This window comes from Podarcis gaigeae, assembly GCF_964106915.1.
Source record: "Podarcis gaigeae genome assembly, chromosome: 8".
Lineage (NCBI taxonomy): Eukaryota > Metazoa > Chordata > Lepidosauria > Squamata > Lacertidae > Podarcis > Podarcis gaigeae.
Window position 1 is genome coordinate 67,819,848 of NC_139684.1, and position 27,724 is coordinate 67,847,571.

At 43.4% G+C, this 27,724-nt stretch overlaps 1 protein-coding gene across 7 annotated transcripts in view; it reads left to right on the forward strand.

The window, feature by feature from the left end:
- The window catches only part of PTPRU (protein tyrosine phosphatase receptor type U), a 369,964-nt gene that overhangs the window by 324,387 nt on the left and 17,853 nt on the right, over positions 1–27,724 (forward strand). For 5 of the 7 annotated variants that reach the window (XM_083750621.1, XM_083750615.1, XM_083750619.1 and 2 more), the window contains 5 exons: positions 3,928–4,063; positions 5,413–5,562; positions 6,606–6,779; positions 15,899–16,039; positions 21,240–21,365. In XM_083750621.1, coding sequence (XP_083606747.1) covers positions 3,928–4,063; positions 5,413–5,562; positions 6,606–6,779; positions 15,899–16,039; positions 21,240–21,365 — 727 coding nt within the window. Of the gene's footprint in view, positions 1–3,927; positions 4,064–5,412; positions 5,563–6,602; positions 6,780–15,898; positions 16,040–21,239; positions 21,366–27,724 lie in introns of all 7 variants that reach the window. The other 2 variants (XM_083750620.1, XM_083750618.1) reach the window with 1 other exon arrangement.

Genomic DNA, 27,724 nt, shown 5'->3' on the forward strand with positions numbered 1-27,724 from the left:
ATAAGGAGAGAATAATGATCCTTATGATGAATAGGGTCCTCAGCTCATGGTTGAAAAAAGTCAGCGAAGAATTGGAGCATTATCTGCAAATTAGTAGTAAGGAGATATCACAGAAAATGATGACTTTTGTCTTGGAAGCAGTGAAATGTCATCACAGTTAAAAGAATGTCCAGCTGTGTGATTCTATGGATAATTCTGGGAGTTTTGATACAGAGTTATTTGCTTAGATCACATCATCCAGTTTCTGTATCATACTTTAAAGATCAGTGAAATACAAAATTGGCTTTATTGCTGGGAGTGGTGGTGGAGACAGCTGAGGCAGGTAAAGAAAACCAGTATTTTATGGCTTGGGCTTTGGAGCTTAATGTCCCAGTAATCATTATCGAAAGTTAGCCCAGTCACTGAGGTCCTCCTCTGATGGTCTTCTGCTGATTCCCTCACGGCAAGAAGCAAAGTTACAAGGAACTAGGCAGAAGGCTTTCTTGATACTGGCACCCTCACTGTGGAACACCCTCCCTTCAGGTGTCAAGGAGATAAAGAACTATACAACTTATAGAAGACATCTGAAACCCTGTATCGGGAAGTATTTAATGTTTGATGTTTTATTATATTTTATATATTCTGTTAGCTGCCAAGAGTGGCTGGGAAAACCCAACCAGATAGGCAGAGTATTATTATTATTATTATTATTATTATTATTATTATTATTATTATTTAGGAAGCTGGTCCGCTATTTGTCCACTAGCTCAATATTGCATGTTTTGGACTGGCAGTGGCTTCCCAGTATCTCAGATTGATACTGGTCTTTCCCATTGCATGCTACCTGGCCCCAAATCACACAGTGACTGGCCCAAAATCACACCCAACGAGCTTCATGGCTAAGTGGGGGATTCAAACCCCAGTCTTCCAGGTCCTAATGTGGCTCTACTCTAACTGCTAGACCACGCTGCCATCCTCACAGTTACATGGCCTGCATGGCTACATTGGCTATTCTGCTGAGATGGTGGAAGACCATGAATGTTGCACTCCTGGTCTTACACCTGCTCTTCTTCTTTTGCTTGCAAAGCAGCCCCATGCTAGCACAGAACACAGCAGCAGCACTGTTCCTCGCCGTTCTTTATAACTTCTGCATTCTGTGCTCTTTCTGTGCTAGATAAACAAGAAAGGACTGATGAATGAAAGCTGGGGAATTTCTCCTCATCACCACTTTTCTCCCTCTCTCTCTTGTCGATTGCTTCATCAGTATTCATTCATCAGGGACAACCAGTATAATTAGTTTCCCCACCCTGTAATCATTGATAATCACAGCAAGTGATTCATCTGCCCCAGAAATTAGTGTATGTACTAAGAAGGTCCAATGGAAAGGAGAAGTGGTTTCCCTTTGCGGCATTTGGAATTTTGCTGGGGCTTGGATGGGTGGATCTTCATTCAAGAGGGGATCTGTGGGGTCAGCTCTGTGCTACAGGCAAGCTTTCCCTAAGGAACAACAAGCTGTAATGAATCTGCTTCTCTTGGCATGTGTGTGATAAAGCACAGAGCCTAGGACTTGCCGATCAGAAGGTCGGCGGTTCAAATCCCTGCGACGGGGTTAGCTCCCGTTGCTCGGTCCCTGCTCCTGCTAACCTAGCAGTTCAAAAGCACATCAAAGTGCAAGTAGATAAATAGGTACTGCTCTGGCAGGAAGGTAAACTGCGTTTCCATGCGCTGCTCTGGTTCGCCAGAAGCAGCTTAGTCATGCTGGCCACATGACCCAGAAGCTGTACGCTGGCTCCCTCGGCCAATAAAGCGAGATGAGCGCCGCAACCCCAGAGTCGGCCACGACTGGACCTAATGGTCAGGGGTCCCTTTACCTTTACCATTAAAATATGGTTTAACTAATTTAGCACTTCATGTGAACCTGACCTTTGCCCTGCATTTCAGAAACCCCAGGCTACATAGAATTGTGGTTGGCAAATGATCAAGATGAAAACACAACTAATAACAGACCCCACTCTCATGCATTAAAGCCAACTTTTGACCCATGAATTAAAATGGGGTGAGGATTGAAACCCAGTTGTTTCCTGTACTATTCAACACACTAACCACCACACCACACTGGATCCCAGCACTATTTTCTCTCAAAAACCATAATAAAGCTACAAAGAAGGGTTGTTAAGCTTGGATAAATTCTATTTGTCTGGCACATTCTTCACTGTTGTTTAAAGAAAAGTAGGTATTGATTAAAAACAAAACAAGACCCACAACATTAAAATATAATCACATCCAAGAACTAAAATACATTTTAAGAAACCCACTTTTCAGGTGGTTAGCCTTAACTCCCCAAAGCCTGCTGTAGCAAATGGGTCTTTCAATAAAAGATGTGTTCAGGCTTAGACTTGGTTGAGTTTCCAAAGGCCAAGACTTCTATCACGGGGAGATAGCCATCAAGAATGCATCTTTGCCTTCAGCATTCTAATTTATTGGAGCAGTGAAGGAACATATGGAAGAAATTGGGCCAGCCTTTCCCAAAATTGTATATTAGGAACAGAGGAAGATGCCTCATACTGAGTCAGACACATTGGTCCATTAGGCTTCCTCAACCTACCTCAGCCCTCCAGATGTTTTTGGCCTGCAACTCCCATGATCCCTATCTAGCAGGACCAGTGGTCAGGGATGATGGGAATTGTAGTCTCAAAACATCTGGAGGGCTGAGGTTGAGGAAGCCTGAGTCTACATTGACTGGCAGCAAGTCTCCAGGGTTTCAGATTGGGAATATCTCCCACCCCTACGAGAAGATGTTGAGAACTGGGTGTGGGACTTTCTGTATACTCTATCACAGAGCTGCTTGCCTTCCCTGTTATTTGCTTGGGCAATTTATTTGCTACTTACATTTCAGCAAGTTTACAGCATAGATTAACACATCAGAAATAAAAAGTACAAAAAAAAAAGACCAGCAAATTTCCACATTCTGGAAGGCACAGTCAACAACTAAATGGAGCATCCTCTTTAGCATAAAAATAAACATTACACAGAAAAATCAGCTGCAAAATTACAAGGAAAATTCCAGATAGCGAAACACAGCAGACAGCTAAACAATATATCCTCAGAATATCAGGAAATGGAATATTACAAATGAAAATCAGCTAAGAAGTATGAATTCCACATTTTTAAATGACAAGATTGACAATCAGGTAAAATAAAAATCAGCTCACTCTTCCCACTCCTCAATATGCTACATCAATTGTACAATCAAACAGACCAATCCAACTGAATTCCCAACCCCTTATATAGCAATAAACAAAACTTATTCTAAATGCAGCTAAAAAATACATCCCAGTCAGTCTCACTCAAGTATACCTTTAACATGATCAACACACATGAAACACATTAACACTATAAATCAGTGGTTCCCAAAATGGTTGGTGGAATTGTCAGGGGTGGGGTGGGGTGCTGGAGGTGTAAATGACTACCAGATAGTGAAAAGCTGGTGTCACTGGATCAAGTTTATCAATTTTGTTGAATTACTTAAACTAAATAGTTTTAATTGGATTTTGAATAAATGTGAAATCCATTGTTCCTGTTTTGAATATCTTTCTTTCCTGTTTTGAATATCTTTCTTTTGTGAGTAATGCTCTTTATAGGGTATGGTAGCGGGCACTGGGGAAGAAGTTATGGAACCAAGGATGGGAAGCCTGAAAAAGTTTAGGAACCACATCTCTAAACCAACATACTCAAACTTGCTATTCTATCACACCACCAAGTCACATTGCCCACACTCTGCAACCAGCATGGTGACCTCCATCATCCTTGACCATTGGCCAGGCTGGGTGGGGTTGATGGGAGTTCAGAAAAATAGGAAGAGAAGGTACCGGGTTGGAGAAAGCTGTGTTATGCTTAGGCATTTAAGAGTCTACCATCCTCTCCTCCCACATCCACAACCCTCTGCAGTGCCGGCACAGGGAGGACAGGCTGTTACATCGTCTTGGACGTGATGCTGGATATGGCTGAGTGTGAGGGTGTTGTAGACATTTACAACTGCGTGAAGACACTATGCTCACGGAGAATCAACATGATCCAGACCGAGGTGAGATTTGGACATGGGGGTATGGTCCCAGTGGAGACAGGGATGGACTATGGGTTATTGCAACAGCATGTTTAGAATGCAAAGCAGCACCCCATGGATTCATAAAATGACAATCTCCTGGTTTTCATCTGCCTTGCACCAACTTCCTGTTCTGCTAAGGCACCAGTAAGACTGGATCCTCTTCTTTCTTTTGCTGTGTAATTCCCATGTTCTCCTACCGGGGATCCCAAATTATTATCACTCTTCAAGACCTGTCATAACCTGCGTCCCAACAATTCACTGCTATAACATGCTATAACATCCTGTCCATGTTCCGGCGTCACACTAAGTTGTAGTTTAACCAACTATAACCTAGTTATAGCCAACATGGCTTCCTCCAGATGTTGTTGGACTACAACTCCCATCATCCATGACCACTAGTCATGCTGGGGCTGATGGGAGAGCAGCACATCGACTACCACTGGTTTAGTGTGACATGAAAATCCTTAGGCCTCAAGTTCCCTTGTTTCAAACAAACCAAAGCTAACATTACCTTCAGGCAAAATGGCAAAACTATAGTTTAGCAAATGAAAGGGACCCAGCCCTATTTGTTGGAGTTCAGTCCAGCTTTAAGGATGCTTTAAGACACCTCAAAAAATATTGTGGCATAGTAGCATATAAATATAAGGGCTGTGCACTGTCCATCTTACATCCACTCTATGGTACTGATCCATGGCTCCCCAATCAGGGACACCACCTACCCCACCCTGGATCTGGGTCTGAATTAGTGCAAGGGGGAGGGGCTAAGGTTTAGGTATGTCCCCCCTAAACCTTGACTTAAACACACACCTGGGAGGAGAAGGAGATGTTGCATTTTCCTCCCATAGTCAATTCTTCAAGGCTTCTCCAAGAAGCTTCTTTTGAAAATGGGTATCCTGCACCACACCAAATCTGTACATAGTGCTCATTTGCAAAATGTAGTAAAGCTGCTTGAAAAGGAGGCTCCTTTACCATGCAGCATCAATGCTATGGTGCTGCTTCAGGGATGGGCCTCAGACATGAAGGAGCACCAGGTGGTGGACTCCCACCTTCTCCTGGGAAAATGCAGCCAGTGGTCAGGGTATTCACAGGGTTTTCCTGCCCAATGCCTGCTTCTCATTTCTATCTGATGCCCTGACAGCCACAGATTGCTCCTGGCTATCCAAGCCAACCAGTCACAGTCCATGCCTGTCTGCACTTGACTCATCTGTTGCTTAACACCCTCCTAATATTCCTGATTTGGCTGAGGCCTGGACCTCAGAAGAATCTGGTGAATTATTTCAATTCCATAAATCAATAACCATTTAAACTTTCATTCCCTTCTCCTGAAGGAGCAATATGTCTTCATCCACGATGCCATTTTGGAAGCCTGCCTGTGTGGAGAGACCAGTATCCCTGTCAGTGAATTCAGGCCCACATACAAAGAGATGGTCAGGATAGATCCTCAGAGCAACTCGTCACAGCTGCGGGAGGAGTTCCAGGTGAGTCCATGAAAGCTGAAGGGTTCTTTGAACCAAAGAGACTTTCTTCAAGCGCACATTTATGATGAGCCTTTGGACCCAGGATTGCCAAAAGCAAGGGCCCAGTATAGCCTAGGCATGCATCTTTTGTGATAACCAGGAACACAGAGCTGGAAGAGACCGTTGGGGTCTTCTAGTCCAACCCCCTGAAGTGTAGGAATCCTTTGCTCAAACTGGGCCTTGAACTCACCACCCTGAGAGTAAGAGTCTTTAGTTGAGGATGTCACCTTATTTCCAGGCAAAGACACAGAACCATGTTACTAGCAAATGTTCAAAGCTTTTCCCAGAGTGGAGGTGCCAGGATCGGACAAAAACTTTCACTTCTTGAATTTCTGCTTGCCATGCAGTTGTTGAAGGCATAGGCGTAGCTCCTGCCAGCCTAGCAGTTCGAAAGCATGCTAGTGCAAGTAGATAAATAGGTACCGCTGTGGCGGGAAGGTAAACAGCTTTTCCGTATGCTCTGGTTTCTGTAAAGGTGTTCTGTCATGCCAGAAGCAGTTTTGTCATGTTATGTATTCAGGCCACATGACCCGAAAAGCTGTCTGTGGACAAATGCCGGCTCCCTCGGCCTGAAAAGCGAGATGAGCACCGCAACCCCATAGTTGCCTTTGACTGGAGTTAAATGTCCAGGGGTCCTTTACCTTTACCTTTACCTGAAGGTGTAGGAGTTTAGGAAGGAAAAAGAGAAAAATGACAATTCTGTTTTTGGGAGGCTGGATGGAGGATGGAGAGGGGTGTGGGTGGGTGTGGGTGTGTTTAAAATTAGCCAAAAGTACAAAGGTAGAATTTTCATTCATTGCTCCACAACTTTTGCCTCTATTCCTGCCCACCATTGTCACGTGAGCCCCCCAGAATGTTGACAAGAAGGGAATGCAGCCCTGGGGCTAAACAATGTTCTCCACTCCTGATATAAAAGAAGGGTGCCTATTTATTGTGCCTGTTAAATTTCTCCTGGCTCTGAGATTATGAAATGCTGCCTGACCTGGTTTCCTTGTGTCCAGCAGACTCTGAATTCTGTAACACCCCACCTGGATGTGGAGGAGTGCAGCATCGCCCTTCTGCCGCGCAACCGGGAGAAGAATCGCAGTATGGACGTGCTGCCTCCAGACCGGTGCCTCCCCTTCTTGATCTCCATGGACGGAGACAGCAACAACTACATCAACGCGGCCTTAACTGATGTAAGTGCATTGCCGGGGTGTTATGGGTGGGGAGTGGAAATGGAGGAGGCCAAGCCCCTCTCTATCCTGCACCTGATAAGGTTCAAGCTGCCACATTCAGGCTCCAAAGCCATTGAATGGGAACGTGGAATCAGGACCTGCCTTTCAAAGACTGAAAAGAAAGTTCAAAATGCAAAGTTTTCTAAGTAAGCAACTAGATAAAGGTCTAGATATACTTTCAGAAAATGCACAGTTGTTGTCTCATCCAGGCTATAATTAAAATGAGTTATATTTTAATCGGCCTTTGGTTGATTCATATTTTGCGCTTTGAATTGTGTTTGGGAGGGGTATTGTTTCGTTTTGTTTCTGTTCTAACTATTTATTTGTGCTTTTATCCTGTATTTTTATATTGTGAACTGCTCTGAGATCTTTGGATGAAGGGTGGTATTATAATAGAATAACACAACATAACATAAAGCATAACATAACAACATAACATAACATGACATAACATAACAACATAACATAAAACATAACATAACATAACATAACATAACATAACATAACATAACATAACATAACAACATAACATAACATAACATAACATAACATAACATAACATAACATAACATAACATAACATAACACCAACGTATTTACAGCAGAGATGAAATGGAAGTTTTTCATTCAAAATGGCAGCTGTGATGAAGTGGAAACTGTCCCCTGCAAATTTGAGGGGACTGGAAAAATTCTAGAATTTATTTTGAGCTAGGAGCTTTTCCAGATGAGTAGCTGCTTCCTGCTCTCTCTCTCTCTTTCAAATGTGGTTTAGAACTCCTTCAACAATGCCTCCCATAATAACTCACTATGATTATAATTTAGTGTCTAATATACTGTTTTTTCTTGTTGTGAACTGAAACCTATTCAGCATGCACCCGTATTTCCCAGGAAGGATATACGCTCCTTTACAGCCTGTAGATTGATTTTGAATCAAACATCCTCTAATCAAAAGGGGTATAACTCAGTGACAGAGCAAGTGCTTTGCACGCACAAGTTCTCAGCTACAATCCTCAGCATCTCCAGATAGAGCTGAAAGATACTCTTAGCATCAGTGCCTGTCACTGTAGACAATGTTGAGCTAGATGGAACAGTGGTCAGGCTTGATATGAGGCTATGCTCTTTAGAGAGTTTTGGCTAAACATTAGGAAGAACTTGCTGATGGCTCCATTTGTCTGAGAATATAACAGAAGCCGGTACAAAGACATTAAACACTGGTCACTTAAATGGCTGGGACACTGTATTTTCTTCTACTTTTGGAGCACTGATCAGAGAGGGGCTGTAGCTTTGCATATGAAATGACCCAGGTTCAGTCTCTGCCATCTTCTCCAGTTAACAGGATCAGGTAGACCTTTATTTCTCGCAAGAGCTTCTGTCAGTCAGAATTGACAACACTTGCTTAGATGGATGGATAGTCTGGTAATGGGCAGCTGCCTATGATCTTCTCTGCTCTTCCTGGACATTTCTGTGCTGTGTGATTTGATTTTTCAATTTCAGTTCTTTTGGCTCATTTTGTCTTTTCACCTGTTCCTTAAAAAGAGACACAAAGCACATTCTAGTCTCTCTCTCTCTCTCTCTCTCTCTCCAAGAGAAGACAGTGATGTAAATTCAGCAACCACTCCTTGAACAATTCTACCTCTCTCTTCTCTCTCCTCCCCTGCGGTCCCTTTTTCTTTCCATGCCAGGGGAAATAAAATCCATTATGCATAGAAGTTCCTTTGCAAGTGCACGGGCTGAACTGACACGCCGTGTTATTGTAAATATGTCTAACAAAGAGCAGGGAGAAGAGGGAGTCAGGAGCATCCGAGCTGAACACTGCCACTGCACTCCCGTCTCAGGAGCGTGCCGCAAAACCGAGACTTAAGTGGTAGCAAGGCAGAGGGAGCTGATAAGCTTTTCATTCGCTCCCACCACACAGATGTCGGGATGGGGGGGGGAGTGGTGTTGGTCCACATTTTAATTCCCATCTCCATAACTGCGCTTCCAGGAGCAACGTGCAAAAGAGAAGTTCCGTTATCCTTTGAAATTCACACATCTATGAATTTTGCAATGCAGTTTTGTGTGAGAGAGAAAACAGAGATTAGGGAAAAGTGTGCATTTCTTTGAGCACATGAACATGCATTCTGGGTGCAGAAAATTGCTTGCAGAAATGTGCATGTTGGGCAAAATTTCGCACAAGCCTCTGCCTTTTAGGATATATTCACATTAAAAATGCATCTGAATTTTCACACAGACTCTTTTTTTTAAAAAAAAAAATTAAAATCACAAACTGCTGAGGAAATGTGGAGAAACTAAGTGAACTTAGAACTTGAAAAGTGGAGAAATGAGAGAATTAGAAATGGACAGATAGCATAGGTTAAACAAGTGGGCATGGGAATCATGGCAGCTCAGTCTGCCCGTGGTTTGGCTGTACTCCACTGGCTTCAACCCCAATTTCCATATGCCTAACAGGAAATAATATATGTACATCAGCAACCCCCAAGGCCAGGGACTTCAGTCAGCCAGGGTTTCCAGCTCTGTGGACTGCCTGTGTATGTTCTGTGCTCTCAGGTCCTGATTATTCATGTATTTCTATCCCTGCTTTTTTCAAGTTGGGTTTCAAGGTGGCTCAGAATTTCCCCAAAAAAACATTGTTTGAAATAAAAAGAAACTAGGTGAAAACAATTGATAAACTCCAATGAAACACATTCAAGACCAGCATTAAAATACCAATTGCCTTGATAGCAGCCCATTTGTCAACATCATCTGCATCTAGTTTTCAAATACAGTGGACCCTCTAGTTATGTAACCCTCTGGATACTTAACTTTTGGGTTATGAACGCGGCAACCTTGGAAGTGTATACTTCCAGGTTTCGCCCCGTGCGCAAGTGCAGAAGTGCTCTGTGCACTTTGTGCATGCCCAGAAGTGCTCAATCGCACCACGTGCATGCCCAGAAGCGGTGCCTCTACCTACAGAACTCTCGGGTTGTGGATGGACCCCCAGAACGAATTTAATTCGTATCCGGAGGATCCACTGTAAAGGCCTTTCTGAACAGGAAAGTCTTAGCTTGATGGGGGAAAGATAATCCAGATAGATCTCTCTCAGGGCCAGACTACATGTCATACTGTTCATATAGTTTTTAATGCAGACAAAAAGATAGTAAGTTCATTGGAAGATGGAGTCTGCTGTCTTGTAGGAGTCCATAGATCCATATTCTTTCCCTGGGGATACTATAGTAATGTGCATGTGTGTGGTTGGATTGATTTTTTGAGTATTTGATGGCACCAACTTAAAAGGTTTTTATACAGCTGCAAATAAAAAAATTTAAGTGTGTTGTAAAGTGCAGTATACAAATGTGACACTAGATGGCGATAGTGAGCTATGGCAAATTCAATATATTTTTAAAAACATTTTTTAAAAACAGCATTTTCAAAGAGTTTTTTTATTTGTGTGTAGATTCCACCTAGGTGTGCATAGGCAGATAGATATGAAATTTTTAATTAGTTACCAGTATCTGTATCTTAATATCTCAGTTCCTCGAACTATCTTTATATTTACTATACAGAATTTTGAAAACAATAAAGTGTTTAAACTAACCACTTCTGTTTTGAAGAAAGAGCCACAGATTGAGGGCCCTGATCTGAAACATATCTGAGGGCCCATATCTGAAACAATCCATGCATTATGGATTGAAGCCTTTCCTCAGTTTTCTGCTGTCAGCTCCCTGTCATTGCCCCAGCTCCTATTTCCCCTCTAAGCTGCTGGGTTCCCCCAGATTTCCTTCAGGCTTATAATAGCATAGCTAAGACTCCAAAACACTAAAAGCCACTTGTGGACTCAGGGCTGGCCCAAGACATCTTGCTGTCTGAGGCAATAGTGACCCACCCCATTCCAGACATTAAGTGGAATACTGTAACGATTCTTTCTTTGACATTAGCGATGGGATATTTTCTTCCACCATGACTCAAGGAAGCAGGCTGTGGAGTGTTAGACAGACTGCACGGCACCCACAGCTCTGTCCTTGGAATGTCTCATCACCATATCCAGCCCATCAGTATCTACCGCCTGAGGCGACTGCCTTGCTCTGCCTAATGGTAGGGCCGACTTTGTTTGAACCTGTGCTTTTGGCAGGCCTGCTCATGAGATAAAAATGTGCCTGTTCCGGCTTTCAAATCACATCTTCCCATACAATGGAGCCCATCTAGAATGAGCACATTTTCCATATGATATGGCCAGCTGCGGCACTTTATGCAAATGAGTAAAATTCACAATGCCGGTTTTCAGGTAAAAGGGAAAATAAAAGTAGTTGGGCAAATTAATCAGTGACCTGCTTCAATTAGCCAGAGAGGTCAGTTTGGTGGGGGGGGGGGGGAGAGATCGTTCTAAAAGCTGGCAAGTGACGTAAAACTTCCAAGGAAATGGAATAATCAAGGGTAAAGGGCTTCCTCTGTAGGTTTGTCTCTGGCCATCAAAGCACGAAAGGATTTTATTAGATCATGATGTGCTATATCCTTATTCACTTTCCAGAATCATCAGGGGCCGCCTTTCAAATCAACCCTTTCTTTTACTTGTGTGCCCTATGGCATTTTTGTAAATAACTTTGGCACAACAGGGAGTTGACCATTTGATTCATGGCCACTTTTAACTGGGCACCGTCGTAAATCTAGGCTTAGGCCTGAAACAAAAGTTCCAGTCAAACTGTGGCTTCAGGGTTCTTAGGTTTGTACCTCAGCCTCATTTGCTCCATCCTCAGAAGGGCACCCTGTGATAGGCACCCACAGTGCCAGTGCTGCAGTCTCTGACATTGCCCAGTGGTATTGTTGGCAGATTAAAATGGTGGCTTGCCAACAGCATGCCACTGCTACTTAGGAATTCAGGGATATAGAGGGCAGATGGATAGATAGGCTCAGAGTCTGCAACTGCTTAGGATCATAGGTGCTAGTATCAGGCCTCTCTTCCTTCTTTCACACACTTCAGTTTCCTCACTTCCTGATAACTATAGTGTATTCTGGTAAGCTAAGATCCCTGCAAATATGCGTTTGCTTCCAAAAGAGTCTTGTGGAGCAGAAGTAGGATTCCTCTGGTTGTTCATCTTAAGCCCTCAGGCCATTGCCCTTGTTTGGAGGACAAAGTAGAATATGGTCTGACCTGGGGCCTGAAGTGTGGTGGAAGACAGAATTTCATTACCAGAGTTGAAGTAAGATTCAGTTGCCAGGACAGTCATCTTCTCTATAAGGAATGGAATGGAAGTGCCATCTTGGCCTTTTTCATCAGGCAGCAAAATGTCTTGATTGGCCCTGCTAGAAACCATGCTTTGAATTGAGTTTGCCTTTTCTGAATAGGAGGGAAACTGGTTTGGGGTAAACCATAGTTTCTTCAGTTCACGTGCAACAGTAAACTGTGATTATCGCAAACCAATAAGTGATGGTGGGACAGGGGGGTACATTGGGGGAGGACATTGGCCCAAGACCAAATGGACCAAATTTGATTTTGCTGTGAAATTTGAATTGTGCCCAAAGGAAGAAACCAGGGCATCACTGAAAAGTCAGGTGTGAGAGCAACACCTTCCCTTCCAACTGGAGGGAAGATGAGATGGGCTAATTTGATCCTGGGGGCACAGGTAGCTGTCTTGTGTTGAGTCTGACCATTGGTCCATCTAGCTTAGTATTGCCTACACTGCTTGGCAGTGGCTCACCAGGATTCCAGACAGAGTTCTTTCCCAGCCCTACAAGGAGATTCCAGGGACTGAACCTAGTTCTTTGTGCATGCAAAGCAGATGCTCTATCTCTGAGCTGTGGCCCTTCTCCTGGGGTTGCCTGTTGAAGGAGAGAGCCCTAATAGCTGACTCTGACTTGCACCAATTAATCACTTAACACCATCAGCTTTCCTGCACAGATCCCACCTCTCTTGATTTCCTGCATTCCCGTTCACCTTTCTGTTCTGATCAGGTAGCGAATTGCTGTAATTATTTTTATGCAAGCACCAGAGCTGAAGAATGAAAAAAACTAGTGCTTATCTCTCCATTAAGTAGCAGCCCATGGAACTCACGGTGATCTTTCATCATTTGTGCCCCACTTTGCTGCCTTTTTAAGCAATTGGTGTGTTTTTTTTTGGGGGGGGGGGGAAGGAAGGCTCTGTAAAATAACAAATTCGTCCTGAGATTCCCTTTGTCCAACTTCACCCCTTTGGAGAGAAGCTGATCCAAATCACCCGGCTGATGGGAGAAAAGAACTCAAGACTGAGATTATGCACTCTGTAACAGAGTTTGAAAGATACTGAGAAAGCTGGGAGATGTTTTCTAAGTGCAGGGAACTTGTCACTTGAGCTCATAAGTGTTGTTTCAAGGGCTCTTTAGGAAGGCAAAGAGCTGAAGAAGAAAAGCTCTGCAACCCTGGATTGTCTGCTCCATCTCTGCAGGTGCCCCTAAAAGCCCTTGCTTCTTTTGAAGTGCTAACAAGCCTTGCAAAGTCATTACCTTGAGGTTAAGGGTCTTTTCTTTCCTTCCCCTCCTTCCCTCCTCCCAAGAAAATGTTTGTTAGAAGCAAAGCTTAGAAGAGCCTGCCTGGCTTTTCTGTGTCTTACCATTTCCCTCCCTCTGCCCATTTCGAAACCCCAATAAATATTACCAGGCAATGTTGGCTGTGTGATAGTTTAGATTCGAGAGCTGCTTTCTGTGCTCTTATTATCCAAAAGGTATAACTTGGGGGGGGGGGGCGGCGGCGAAGAGATGATCCACTGGGCAGACATTTTTCACACTGGTTCTTAGATCAAAGGAGACGGAATTCTGTTTTTTTAAAAAGAGACCTGAGTGCTTTTTTCCCATTGAGCAATATCAATGGACAGAGGCTCATTCTTTTTAAAACTTTGTGTTTGCTGGGAATGAGGTCCTAAGTGGGAATGAGGTTTTATCATATCTCTGTCCTTCAGCCTTCAATTTAGTCTGATCCAAAATGGGCCCCTGCCCTGATTCGCAGTGGTATGTATATGTGTGATTTTTCCTCACCAGATGGTTATTTGTTACAGGCCACAAATTATAAGGCAGACAAATGGTATCAGATTAGAGATTCTACTCCTGAGATTGAAAGTAGATCCAGCATGCTCTAAGATCCCCAGTAGAATTACTTATAAATATGGCACAGAGCGTGTGTGAGAAAAGTATGCTCATAAATTTCCAGGCTTGATTTAATGTGAGGGCATTGACTTCTGAAGTCCTGTATGGCTTGGAAACAAAGTCTCTCTAGAGCCACCTGCTCCTCTCTGAGTCTCTTTGAGGCCTTTCTTCAGGGATTCCTCACCCCCTAAGATCAAGAGGGTGGGGGCTAAGGATGAGACCTTATGAGAAACAGTTGAGGGAGTTGGGTGTGTTTAGAGTAGCCCTGCAAATATTTGCATCGCATGGTAGATGGAGCAATCTTGTTTTCTGCTGCTCCAGAGGGTAGGACCTGAACCAATGGATCCAAATTGCACAAAAGGAAATTATTATTTTTTAAAGAAATATTTATTAAAGTTTTCCAAAAATGAATACAAAAATACATGAAAAAATAAAAAATAAAATTAAAAATACAACCTACAAAAGACAAAAAGAAAATAAGAAAAAATTAAAAAACAAATCCGTTTTTCATAACTTTAAACTCATTTACTTGTTTCTTTGACCTCCTCACACCTCCCCTTCTTGTATTCCCATTTACATAATCAAATCAGCAAATCCTTACCCTCTTTCATTTATCTTAGCTCTATATCATCACATTTTATAACTCTATATTTTCATCCATTATCAATTCATTTTTGCATATTCTTATTAACTTTGTTGCTAATGCCACTTATTTTCAATCCAACATCATTTTAACATTCATTAATTTTACAGTGTTTCTGCAGATAGTCTTTAAATTTCTTCCAATCTTCTTCCACCAACTCTTCTCCCAGGTCTCAGATTCTGCCAGTCATTTCCGCCAATTCCATATAGTCCATCACCTTCATTTGCCACTCTTCCAGGGTGGGTAGATCTTGTGTGCACAAAAGGAGATTCTGACTAAACACCAGGAAGCGCTGAACTAGGACTAGGAAGGCCCAGGTTGCAATTCCACTTAGCCAAGAAATACACAGGGTGGCCTTGGGTCAGTCAGTATCTCTCAGTCTAAATTACCTCACAATATGGGTGTCATCTGGGGGTGGGCAGGGGACAGAGCCCCCCAATATTTTCTAGAAGGGGGTGGACCCCCCCAAATCTGCAGCAATCCTCAAAAGGACGTGCCAGGATGAAGATGCTTAGCTCTTTGAGGATCATCAGAGCGCCTTCTGACACCACCACCCCCCCAAAAAATGTTGGGCACAACTCGGCATGCCTGCCTCACAAGGTTTTTGTATGTATAAAAGGGGGTGGAGAAGCATGTACATTGGCTTGAGCTCCTTGGAGGTTAGAGAAGATATAAATGTGATAAAATACAGGCAAAGATTTGTCTCACCTCTGAGCCAAACCCAGAGGATTCAAATGGCAGTGTAGGAGGTCTGAGAGTACCATCACTCAGTTAGGATTTCTCTGGGAAGAGTGGGTGATATTCAGTGTAAAGTCATACCCAGAGTAGACCCCTTGATTAATGGGATCTACTCTCGGTATGACTTACATTGGATATCACCTACTAGAAGCACATTTAGGCAGTTCAGCTTCCATCTTTTAAAAGCTCACATTTAGAATGGATCAATGGAGTTCCTTAAATAATGCACGGGGATCTGAAAGTTGTATGGCATTTGATCAATCAAAAATGGCTATTTTACACATGGTAACCATCACTTGAAGTTTCAAATGACTAGTGATCAATCATATTGCCTGTTTTACTGAGATATGTGCTTTAGTAGACAGAAGGTGGATGATGGTAAGGAAGTGACGATCCTTCTGCCACCTTTAAGTTTCTCTTGTGTATTTCAAGATAACCAATCCAAATGGAATTGGATTAATCCTGCCCACAATCCTTTGCTTTAGAATCTCAGAACCCAGATTTCCATCTTCCTCCCAGTCAACCTTGGAGATTAGGGCTGCGATTTGCTCCATCTCTTCCCTCTAATATGTTGCTCTGCTTTTATCCCATGACTCTTTTTCTCTCCTTTAGAGCTACACAAAGAGTGCTGCCTTCATTGTGACCTTGCACCCACTACAGAACACAACCACAGACTTCTGGAGGCTGGTGTATGACTATGGCTGCACCTCCATCATCATGCTGAACCAGCTCAATCAGTCCAACTCTGCCTGGGTGAGTAACAGAGAAACACCTGCCACTCCTTGCTGTTGCTTCTTTGAGCAGACTGTTTGCTCCACTTTGCATTTATGTATGATGTGGTCTTCGAAAAGACAGCCAGATCTACTTGCATTCAACTAATATCTCCAGGGTTTGTGTATGTGTGGATCAGTGGAATTAAGAATGTAAGTAATATATGAAACTTGAACAGTCAAATCGTCTAATGCACAGGCTGATTCTGAAGCACAAAATAACCACGTTAAAACGATTCTGGTTAATTTAATTTCAGCAAAATAATGACATAGTCTTCAAGTCTGTTGAAGGCCAAAGTGATCTGAAGCAGAGGCCAGTTTGATCTGGATTTGCTAAAGGCTGGACTGATGGAATGGGCAGCCAGTCACTAATTCTGTTTCCACAGAATCATCACCAGGGCCACATGCACAACAAACATTTAAAGTGCTATGATACCACCTTAAACAGTCATTACCCCCCCCCCCAAGATTTCTGGGAGCTGTTCTTTGTTAAGGGTGCTAAGAGTTGTTAAAAGACACCTATACCCCTCACAGAGCTACAATTCTTAAGAGTGGTTGAACAATCAATAGCTCTTCCCAGGGAACTCTGGAAGCTGTAGCTTTGTAAGGAGATGATGATGAAAAGAGAGCTGAGTTGAAATTCTTCCCCTGCAAAAGTCAGGGGGATTCATCTCATTACAGAGGAGCAGGAGAAATATTACAAAGTTGTGTGTGTGTTTGGCTTACCTTACTGTTTTAAACAGGTTTTTTGGCTGTTTTTTAAAGTGTGAAACAACTGAGCCCATAGCTTACATTCACATTCATGGAGCTACTACTTGGGGGATTTTGACTGGAAATGATTGTGCAGCCCAGAGATTATTCCAATAGATAACAATTACTTTGGAAACAAAAATAGTCCTTTGCTTATTCTGGATGAATTAGGAAGAAGCAGTACATGCCAATAACATCTTGCTTGCTTAAATGAATTAGCAAGAGAGCCACACAATTAAACTCAAAACTGCTGCCTCCCGTGTTGTTTTTGCTGCATTTGCAGCACCAAAGAGACCTCTCTGGGGTGCAAGCCTGGGCAGTGTATATGGAGGTCCTGAGCTGTCCAGATGGCAAGACCCCCCTCTTGGCCTCAGTGATGTGATCCAAAGGAAAGCAAAGCAATACATTTGGCACCAGCTTGGCTGCTGGAGCTGCCAGAAGGACACAGCCTTGACAGCACAATCCAAGGACACTCTTCAGAGACTCCTAAACCATTTTGCCCAAGCCTGTAGAGAGTTTGGCCTTACCACCTAACAAATATCCTGGGTTAGGATGTTGCTAGCGCTTCACACACCAGCACTGGTGACCACATGCTTGAAGTGGTAGACAATTTTGTCTACCTGGGTTCCACATACCCAGCAACCTCTCCATCGACCCTGAGCTGGAGAAGTATATTGGCAAGGCAGGTATGGCAATGGCTCGCCTCTTCAAAAGGCTATGGGAGAATGTGATGCTAATGTCCAATACGAAGACGAAGGTCTATCAGGCTTGTGTGTTGAGCACTCTGCTGTATGGAAGTGAGTCGTAGGCAGCTTACAACCACCAGAAACAACACCTCAATGCGTTCCACATCAGGAAGATTTTGGGCATCACATGGCAGTGTCAGGAGGTCCTACACACAAATAGGAGGCTGGCAGAGACACATGCCCAACTGGCATGTTCTGTCCCTCCTGGTCATTCGTTCGGGAGATTCAAAATCTTTCTCCAGCCCAAACATCACAGTAACTGATACCTTAGAGGCATCAGCACACTTCAGAATCAGCAGAGTATAGGCAGTCAGCGTACAGACTCAGTAGTGCAGTCTTTGGCTAAACTACATTATTTACATACTCAGAGTATCGTAACTCAGCTCCTTCATCTTCAGCATCAGACAGCAAAGAACAAAGGACAAACGTCCTACATCATGGAACCACAGTAATACAAATACAGCAATACAGTAATACAAACAGTAATGCAAACATCCTGTCTCTGTGACTGCCCACAATGTGGAATGAAAACATACACCGGCATGTGATCAAAACAATCGCATGACTGCAGCACAGGAAAAGAATCCTAACAGGCTGGACAGAGTCTCAAACAAAGATGTGCTCTCCCAAGCCCACATCCCCAGCATGTTCACACTCTTGCCTCAGCAATGTCTACACTGGCTCAGTCATGCTCACAGAATGGAAGGTGGCAGGATCCCCAAGAACGTGCTCCATGGGGAGCTGGCTTCAGGGACAGGACCAACTCTGCTTTACAAAGATGTCTGCAAATGTGTCATGAAGGCTGGCTACATCAACCTCACTGTGTGGGAATCCCTTGCAGACCACCACAGTGCCTGGAGACAACCAGTCAGTTGTGTATCCACAGCAGTGACCAGAGGAAGAAAAACCATTGGGAGTAATGCAGAGAAAAGAAACATCATGGGACACCTCCATGAGCAGAAGTGGATGCCTCCATCTACAGAATCTCTGCTGCAACAAAACATGTCTCCCCCCCCCCCATATCAGTGTCCACAGCCACAGCAGGCACTGTAACCTTCCAACAGTTTGACTTTACCTACCAAGGCACACTCCTCCATTGCCACCCGAGACAGATGGTTGCCAACCAACACAGTTTAGCAACACCACACTCTGGCCATTAAAAATCCTCTGTATGGAAGGGAACTCTATGATGGATAGTCAGGATTGGATGCCAGGAAGGGCATGGGACTTGAATCTCCCCTCCCTGGATTCTTAAAGCCTTCTTGTCAAGTTCATGGCAGTTTTAAGAGCCCATTACAAGTCCGTAATGCTAATTTGCCTGAAAAACGCATTGGTTTCTTCTTCTTAGCATAAAATTGGTATTACAGAGTCTTAATGGATGTCTGGAGAAGACTTCATTAACTGGATTATTTTATGAGTCGAGATCAGGCACTTTAGTGCAAATGACCCAAACCTACAGTTGCAATGCCGACAGGGAAAGTAAGCAGAGGAATGAATTAAAGGCCCACCTCGGGTGAAGAGGCGCCTTCCTCCGTCAGCTGCACTTGCTGAGCAGAAGAGGACTGCTGCGTCCTTAAATAACAGAATGAGGAAATGAACATTATCCCTGGTGCTCCCGTACCTAGGAATCCCAGCAATTCTGCAAGGCCAGAGGGAGTTTATTCAGGAGTGAAATTAATGCTGGAAGGAATTGACACAGAGGGAAATCCGAGCCGGTAACTCTGCTACACCAGAGTTTGGGAAACTTAAAGATAAAAGGAGTCAGAAGCAAAAGGCTTTTGGTAGTGGATGAGGTGCTCTGCCTTCTTTTCATGTTCTTAGAGCAGCTTCCTGAATTCTTTTCTTGCAAGGCATGGAGGCCCACTGGGACTGGTAGGACACGAAGAGGGGAGGCTAACGACAGGCAGAACCAAAGCCAATGAGAGGAAGATCCAACTAATTCTAATCCCTCCCCCTGTCAATCATTTTCCCTCCAAGGTCAGCAATGAGACTGAGCGCAGACCCTCCAAGTGTACCTATTTTCCAGGGACATCTCTGATTTAGAGAAGCCATCCTGGTTTCTGATTTGACCCCAGAATGTCTCACTTTTCCTTAGGATGTCCCTGTTTCCATTGGAGAAATGTTGGAGGGTATGGAGTTATCCAACCCCGAGCTGTCTGAAGGCAATCCTGTATAAGGAAGTTTTTTTTAAAAAAAGTTTAATGTTTTATTATGTGGGAAGCTGCCCAGAGTGAGTGGCGCAACCCAGTAAGATGTGTGGGGTATAAATAGTAAAATTATCATGATGGAATGGGATGTCCCTATTTTCATCGGAGAATTGTTGGAGGGTATGGAAGCAGAAGGAAACTGACAACCAGTCAAAACTCCTAGACTGGTTACAGCAAAGAAGGCAGGCTGTTGAGGTCTACCTGAAGGCTGACTGAAGTTGGCAGAGTTGTGTCCCATTTGCTTGTAGTGGAAGAAGGAATCTGCAGATTGACGTTTCTCTCAGTTTATCATTTTTCCAGTCTTAAATTCAGTTCACTACATTTCCACCTCACTTTGTGATTTATTTATTTTAAATAATATTCATCATTTTAGTGCACATTCCTAATAGGAACATTTTTAATGCATTCTTTTAAAAAACCTAATATACCATTTTTTGTGAGCTGTTTACCCCAACCCCTTCCACTCTATCAGTATGCAACTCTCTTCTTACAATATTTCACCACTACCTTGTTCTGCGAGCCCCACTGGGTATCTTATTCTTTGGGGATGTCTGCATAGTGCTGTTTAGCCAGATTTTAAATGTTTACCAGCTTAACACCAACAGCTAATAAATCAACCTTTACAGTGAAACAGCTTCAAAAAAAAAGGTGACTTTGAGGGTATATCCCTTGCTTGAACCATGCCTTGCCGGAGGAAGTTTTAATATCCAAATTATAGCTCTGAGTCTGGAAGGCATCGAGATCACAGAGATTTATAGCCCCTATTAATAACCAATTATTTCTCAAACACATTTGCCATGCGGGAAGGCCTGGGCTGCTGGATGGCCCCAAATGCTAAATGTTCTGTTAAAGTGCAATGACAAACATCATATATTTTGTATTGACGCTGCCTTCCTGGCTGTCGCGCACAAAAACAATCACATTGGTGACCCCTGAATGGAACAATACATCAGCTGCGCTGCTGGGTGGGAGATAGCAAGAGCAGGATCCCTTCCTATCAGTGATCTTTCTCTGGCATGTATAATGCTTGGGAATATTAAAGCTCTTCTTGATATAAACCTCCTGTTGATATTTCCAAGCGGGAATTGGCTGGGGGCGCGGCTCAGTCAGGGGACGTCTCTGGTTGATGGGGGTCAGATAACTTGGAATTGCTTCCCTACTAAAGAATATGGGTTTTCTTAGTTTGGAAAAAAAATATATGGCTAAAAGGGGTGGAATGCTAGTGCAGCTATCAGATGCAGATTCATCACAGGTGTAACCTATGGAATGTTATGCCTTTGTCTTGTGAGTATGTCTTAGCAATGCATTGGGGCCTGAATGGATTCAGTCCAGTACATAATTGCCTAGTATTAAGTCCATCTGAACTCAGCAGGGCTTTCTATTGAGTAAACACGTGACTGCACGGCAAGGCCGGTAGCATCAGCAGTTGGCTGTATTCCAAAGCCAAACTTTCATGACTGTGTTCTTTATTTCTCTCTAGCCTTGTTTACAATATTGGCCTGAGCCAGGACTCCAGCAGTATGGACCAATGGAAGTGGAATACGTTTCTAGGTCAGCTGATGAGGATGTTATCGCTCGTCTTTTCCGGGTTCAGAATGTAACACGGGTGAGAAGCTCAACTATACCATTGTGTTTTGAGATTATGTTGGTCTTGAGTGTAGAATTATTTTTTCTTAGACTGAACATGCCTAAGTTGCCTTATATCATCTCAAACAATTGGTCCATCTAACTTGGTATTATCTACACTGACTGAGAGCAGCTCTACAGGTTTCCAGCAGGAGTGTCTCCCAGTTCTGCAAGTAAACTGGCCCCAAGTTCTTACAGGCTTTATATACCAATAGTAACACATTGAACTTGGCCCGGTAAGAAATCAGCAATCTGTGCAGATATCTGAGCAGAGGTGTTATATTTACTGACAGGTTCTCACTCCTGTTAGAAACCATGCTGCAGCATTCTCAGCTAACTGCAGTTTCTGGATCAAGCACAAATGAAGCCCCACATAGTGTGCATTGCAGTAATTCAGCCTTGAAGTCACCAGTGCCTGAACTACTGTGGTCAAGTTCTCTCACGCCAGGAATGGTCAAACCCATGGTACAATAATAGTGGGGCATGACAGCTATGTTCTACCCCCCCCCCCATGATTGGAGGCAGTATGCTCCCAGCTGCTAGGACTAGCAGGTGGGGAGAATGTTATTGCCCTCAGGTCCTGCTTGTGGACCTTTTATGAACATCCGATTGTCCATTGTGAGAACAGGATGCTGGACTAGACATGCTACTGGAAACTTCATTTTCAGGTTTGCAAGTGATGGAGTGCTCTCCATCCCAAGTTTGGCAGAATGATACAAAATCTCTCTCCCTCTGCCTTTCCCCAAGTCTGTTCAAAGAGCCCAGTCCTTTAAAGCATTCTCTTTTGCTTTTGAGTCCTCTTCTCCTTGTCTTGCATAATTGGTTTGGCATGGAGATGACACAGGTCTTTCTTGTCTCATTCCCATGCTGAAACTGCAGGGGCTGTTTTTAATAAGTATCAGATGCCACCACATTCTCCAGCTCCTGCCAACACTTGTCTTGCAGGTAACTTTGTGTATAATTTGCAGGCAGCCACTATGGTAATGGGATGCTCAGGGAACTAAATGTCAATAACAGCAGATCCTTTCTCTGTCTCCCAAGAAACTCGGCAGCCAGCAGAATCATCTTGGCTTGCCAAGAGAAAGAGAAAATAGCATGGACACAGATAATAACTCAATGGCAGGGGTACATGCTTTGCATAGACGGTCCCAGGTTCAATCCTTGCATGTCCCGTTAAAAGGATATTGACATTTCTTGTTAACAGGTGATAGGAAAGATGTATCCCTAAAATCCTGGAGGGCCCAGCCAGTCAGACTAGATAGGAATGAGCTGGAAAGACAAATCACATGACCCAGTGAAAGGCAGCTCCCATTCTCTTTCCCCAATTGTGTTCCTTCTCAGACAGGAGTACCAGTGAAAGTTGCCAAGTTTACAGTCAAGGGTTAGAGTTTCCCAAAAGTTGCCAAAGTTTTGTGCTCGTACAACTGTATTTTGTGCCACTCCCCAAACTGAATCTGAGCAGAACCCCATTGGGATCGCTAAAAGGGAGGAAGTGGATTAGGAGCCCTTGACCTCTGGAGGCCCAATGGAGAGAAGCTTAAGCAGCTGGATTTCTGCCTCACACACAGATACTTTGGCCTTAAAAATTGCCCTACTTGATCAGACTAAGGTCTCATTGAGCCCAGCACTCTGTTGCCAGAAGCAGTCCTTCAGTAAAATCTGGCTGAGTATCCCTAAAGATGCTATTTATATTATTTATTGTCAGCATATTTATTGTTAGCTGCACAGAGTGGCTGGGGTATGTATGTATACGAATAATACGAATAATACAAATAATACAAATAATACAAATAATACGAATACAAATATGAATACAAATACTAACTTCAACAAAACCGAAACTAAACTCCCAGTGGCTTACATGAGTTACAAGCAAACCACTGTCCCTATCTACAAACTTACAATCTAAAAGACACAACATGAAAGAAAAAGGGGAGGGGGGGACAAAACAGTCAAGCACCATTTATTTCATATAACAACCTGCTGAGATGAAGACAGTTCAGGAAGAGGAGGGGACAAAGGCAGCTGGACTCTTGGTGCAGCCCTTGCTGTGAGCCCTGCTTCCTTTCTCTCCCATTGCTACAGTCAGGAGGAAAGGTTGCTCCTAGCTGACAGCTTGGGAGAAAGGAGGAGCCAATGTTTCTAGGCTGGAGGTGGGAATGGAGAAGAGAATATATACTTAATAAGGTTCAGTAGCTTTGTAAGAACACATTCCATGGCAGGGCTGGCCCAAGACAAAATGGCACTCCCACCCATTTCATGTACCAAAGCTGACTGGACTAGCAGCTGACTCTTACTTCAACTTGGTGCCCAGCAGCACATCTGAGGGCAGCAGCCTAGCTTTGGGAGCACAGAGCAGGCCACAGACACGGTCCTCACCCCCGTTGCCAATTCCCACAATGCCTGCTTTCTGTGGCAGCTGCCTCACTCTGCCATAAGGGGTGCTTATGAGGTTACATGAAATCCAGTACTTCCCAATGGTTGGTGCTCTCTTCCAACTCTAAAATTCCATGCTTCTATGAAGGACCACATGTTTCCCAACCCAGAAAGGAGAAGCTGATGTTTGATTGACTCTTGCATTTTTAAGTAGCCTTCAAACTTTTCAGATATGGGACCCACCTTTAGTCCACTTGGGAACCCATAACCTACTCCCCCCCCCAAAAAAAACCCATACATTTTTAAGGTGGTAGTACTGCTGTTTCAAGATCAGGCTGTGAGCCTGTTGTAAGACCCATCCTACCAGCTAAAGACCACCAGAACCAACTGATATCTGTTTATAATCATTTCTCTTACAGTTTTAATATTTCATATTTAAACTATCCAAGTATTGAATGGAATAAGGTGAAAGCTTTTCTTCTCTCTTTATGAGGGACCAAATATTTGTTTAATTATTGTGTACAAAGACTTCAGGCTTCTGGTTTATTGTTTTCTTTTGCCTTTTCTTCCCTCTTATGTTTTTGTACCTCTAATATCTTTGATTAATATTTTATCTGTTTCAGCATTTTTCTACTTTCTGAAAATAAAGGAAAGGGGAGGGGGAAGCAACACAGGGGGGGGGGGAGAGAATGATATTAAAGTCTTAAAGCAAAACATTTTGACTTTTGATGACTGAGGAGGAAAGGGAACCTTTCCATTGCTGAGACAACTCTGAGGTGTGTCAGCAGCTGGGAATGTGTACACACAAACACACGGACAATTTTTAAAGCATTGATCAGCACTTTAGACAAATTTGCTCTGGATCCCAGAAGGATGCAGTTAATCACTAAAACCATATATGTCTTGTAGTGGTTAACAAAACAAAGATATTAAAGTCTTTAAGCAAAAGAAAAAACGAAAAGAAAAAAGAAATGATTTGGCTTCTGCCTTCCTCAGCTGCTCTGAAGTAAATTAAAATTCGCTGTAGCTAGGAATGCCAGAGAATTCTGATAAAAATGGAAACTGAAGGAGAAAATGTTTGCATTCTCTTATTTCTCCCATATACAGAACAGAAATCAACCCAGAGAATATGTAACAATATGTCACTGAAGTCTGCCTCTTCATCCCCCCTCCCACCCAATGCATTCTGTTTTGTGGGAGAAAATTCCCCTTGGTGGGTTCAGTACAGAGGCGCAAACCAATTAAACTTTATTCAGTAATACATTATGAGACAGAGTCCAAAGGAATTTGTGAGAGCTTTCCATTATGTTACGTGCTATATAGGGTGGGCGAGGGGAGCCTCATCTAGGCAATTCCATCTTTTCTCCAAGCATCTTCTGCCACTCCATTGTCCCACCATCTCTCATCCAACCACAGTCCTTGAAAACACTTTCCCAACCTGCTTTTTTCTCTGTACTCACAGAGCCCTCCTGATATCTTATCTGGGGGTCATATCACAGCCCCTCTAAACTGAGCATGAAAACAGCCAACCTCAAACAGCCAACCCCTGACAAACTAACAGAGGCATACTTAGGGGTTGGAGAAACCAGTGCCTGCTAGGGGCACAGGCCGGGGAGGGGGACGACGACACAAAAATCACCTATCGGACTATGGAGAGAATAATGTATATGTGTGTTACAACATGTGAGAGAAGTTTCCTGTCCTTCCCGCAGTGTGGTAAAGTGATTTTGGGGTGGGGTGGGGTGGGGCCACTGATACAGCTCCTTGCCAGGGGTGCAAGGAACCCTAGACATGCCTCTGCAAGCAAACAGTGGTGCCAGAGTGACAATCTGAACACACAAAACAGGAGCTTCAAATTTCTGGGGAAAGAGACCACAGGAGGGTTTATGGGGTCTTTTGTCCCCATTTCACCTTGAAAATTTGGCTAAACTCATCCAAGTGCATAAGTCCTAATGTATGGGTAAATACATCCAGTCTTCTTTGCTGATGTCTCAGAAATCTGTCATTGATTGCCTTCTCTCCAGTTCTGTGCCTCTCCTGCCCCAGCCCATTAATAAAGCATCAATGACAGCTTTAGTGCCAGTCCCAGAGATTCATCTCATAAGCCACTCTTGATTCTCATAGTATTTTCATTCTTCCCTCCCAAGCCTCTGATTTGGTACTGAGCTCTGCATCCACCTGCTTAAACCCTGGGCTCACTTAGCTGTGTGCACATAATCCCTCTCCTTCCAGAGCCCCCTAACCACATTAGATTGCAAAGCTAACCAGATTACCAGAGTATTAAAGAGCATCCTTTTCCTCTCACAGCCTCCCTTCCATTTCGAGATATTTTTGTTTTGTTTGCAGAGAATACCAAATGTATAAAAACAGGTGCTGCTGACAGCCATCATTGCCAGGACTGACATTGTCACTTTTGGTGTTGTGTGTTCATGTGTGTTTGTGAGAGAATGAGTGGAGGGCAATACCCAAGAATAAGCTCATTATTATGACAAATCTGAACTGTGGGTGAGCAGATACTGTTGCTTCCATTCCACCGTTGTTCCACGAGGTCACATAGCCCAGTGTTGCATCCTGCCCTTCTTTTGATTTAACGCAGAGAATTTCTAAAATTAATTCTGCAACTAGCACATTGTATGGGAGCATTTTCCATTCCGTCCTGTATTTGTTGCATGCGGCAGTGTCTCCATTCCACTGCAGTTCAGCTTCCGCCAAAAACAGTATTACTCACCTCACAGTTCACTGTGCTGAAATTACACACATTAATAGTTTACATCATTCATTATGGTGTCATTATGTTATTTTCTCCACCCCATTCATTTCAATGCAAAGGAAACACAATGCAAATGAGAAAGAGGGAACTTAATTAATTACATATCATCTGTTGATTGAAAGCAACAATAACAACAACAGTGAATGCTGGTTATATTCAGTGGCTTGATTGCCATTCCCATCATGGGATGAACAGCGCTGGCAATTTCCACTCCCATTCCCCTTTTTGTCAGAATTCTCCAGCATCCCCATCAGCGTAACATGGGTTTGATTTCCTTCTCTTTGTTTTGGCCATTTTCTCCCTCTACCTTAACAGTTTGCTCAAGTACAGAATACACAAAGAATGTTGATGCATTCATAGGAGCATCTGATTGTCTCATATCCCATGTAGGAGTTTTCTAGTTACAGAGATGATGGTAGTAATTTATCAGGCTTATTAGTCACTTTCTTTAAAAGTAAAATAAAATGAAAAGTAAACTTAAAGTGATTTACAATATTGAAGTCTGAAGTTTATTACAACCCAGTCCAGAAGCCCTTGACTGTACCTTGCTGGAGATCACCTTTGGCAAAGTAGAATATCTCCTTTCCTGAAAAATTAACAGCAATGCAAGGTAATAAAAATAAAAAATCTTCAACTGCTGGATCAGGGCCCACACATGAGTGATATTGTGACCTGTGATAGGACTTGCAACAATGGGACTCCTCGTTTATCCTCATTTATTATTATTATTTTGGAAGAAGACCAGAAGTATAGTCTCCTTTCATTCACTAGCTGCATAGAAATAGAGAATTTCAGCAGGCACCATGATAAGCAATAGTGATAGCTAAAATGCCCTATTCTGCACAATGGGATATAATACCTTGCTGATCATATATCTGGTGACAATAGAGCATATTTCCTCATGCTGGTGCCCTTTCCCCCCCATTGTTTTGGACTACCAACCCCTGCCAGCATGACCAATGGGCAGGGGAGTTTTAGTCCAAAACCAGTGGTGGCTGGTGCCCTTTGCGACTGGTAGGGAAGAAGGCAGGGAGACCAACAGTAGATGGCGCTAGAGCCAACGACAGGCAGAGCCAACTGATTCTACAAATTTCCCCATCCTTCTCCCTACTAAGTTCTACAAGGGAGGAGGAAGCTAACAGCTGGTGCTACACCCTGGACTGGTTGTAAGTAAGAAGGCAGGCGAATGAGGA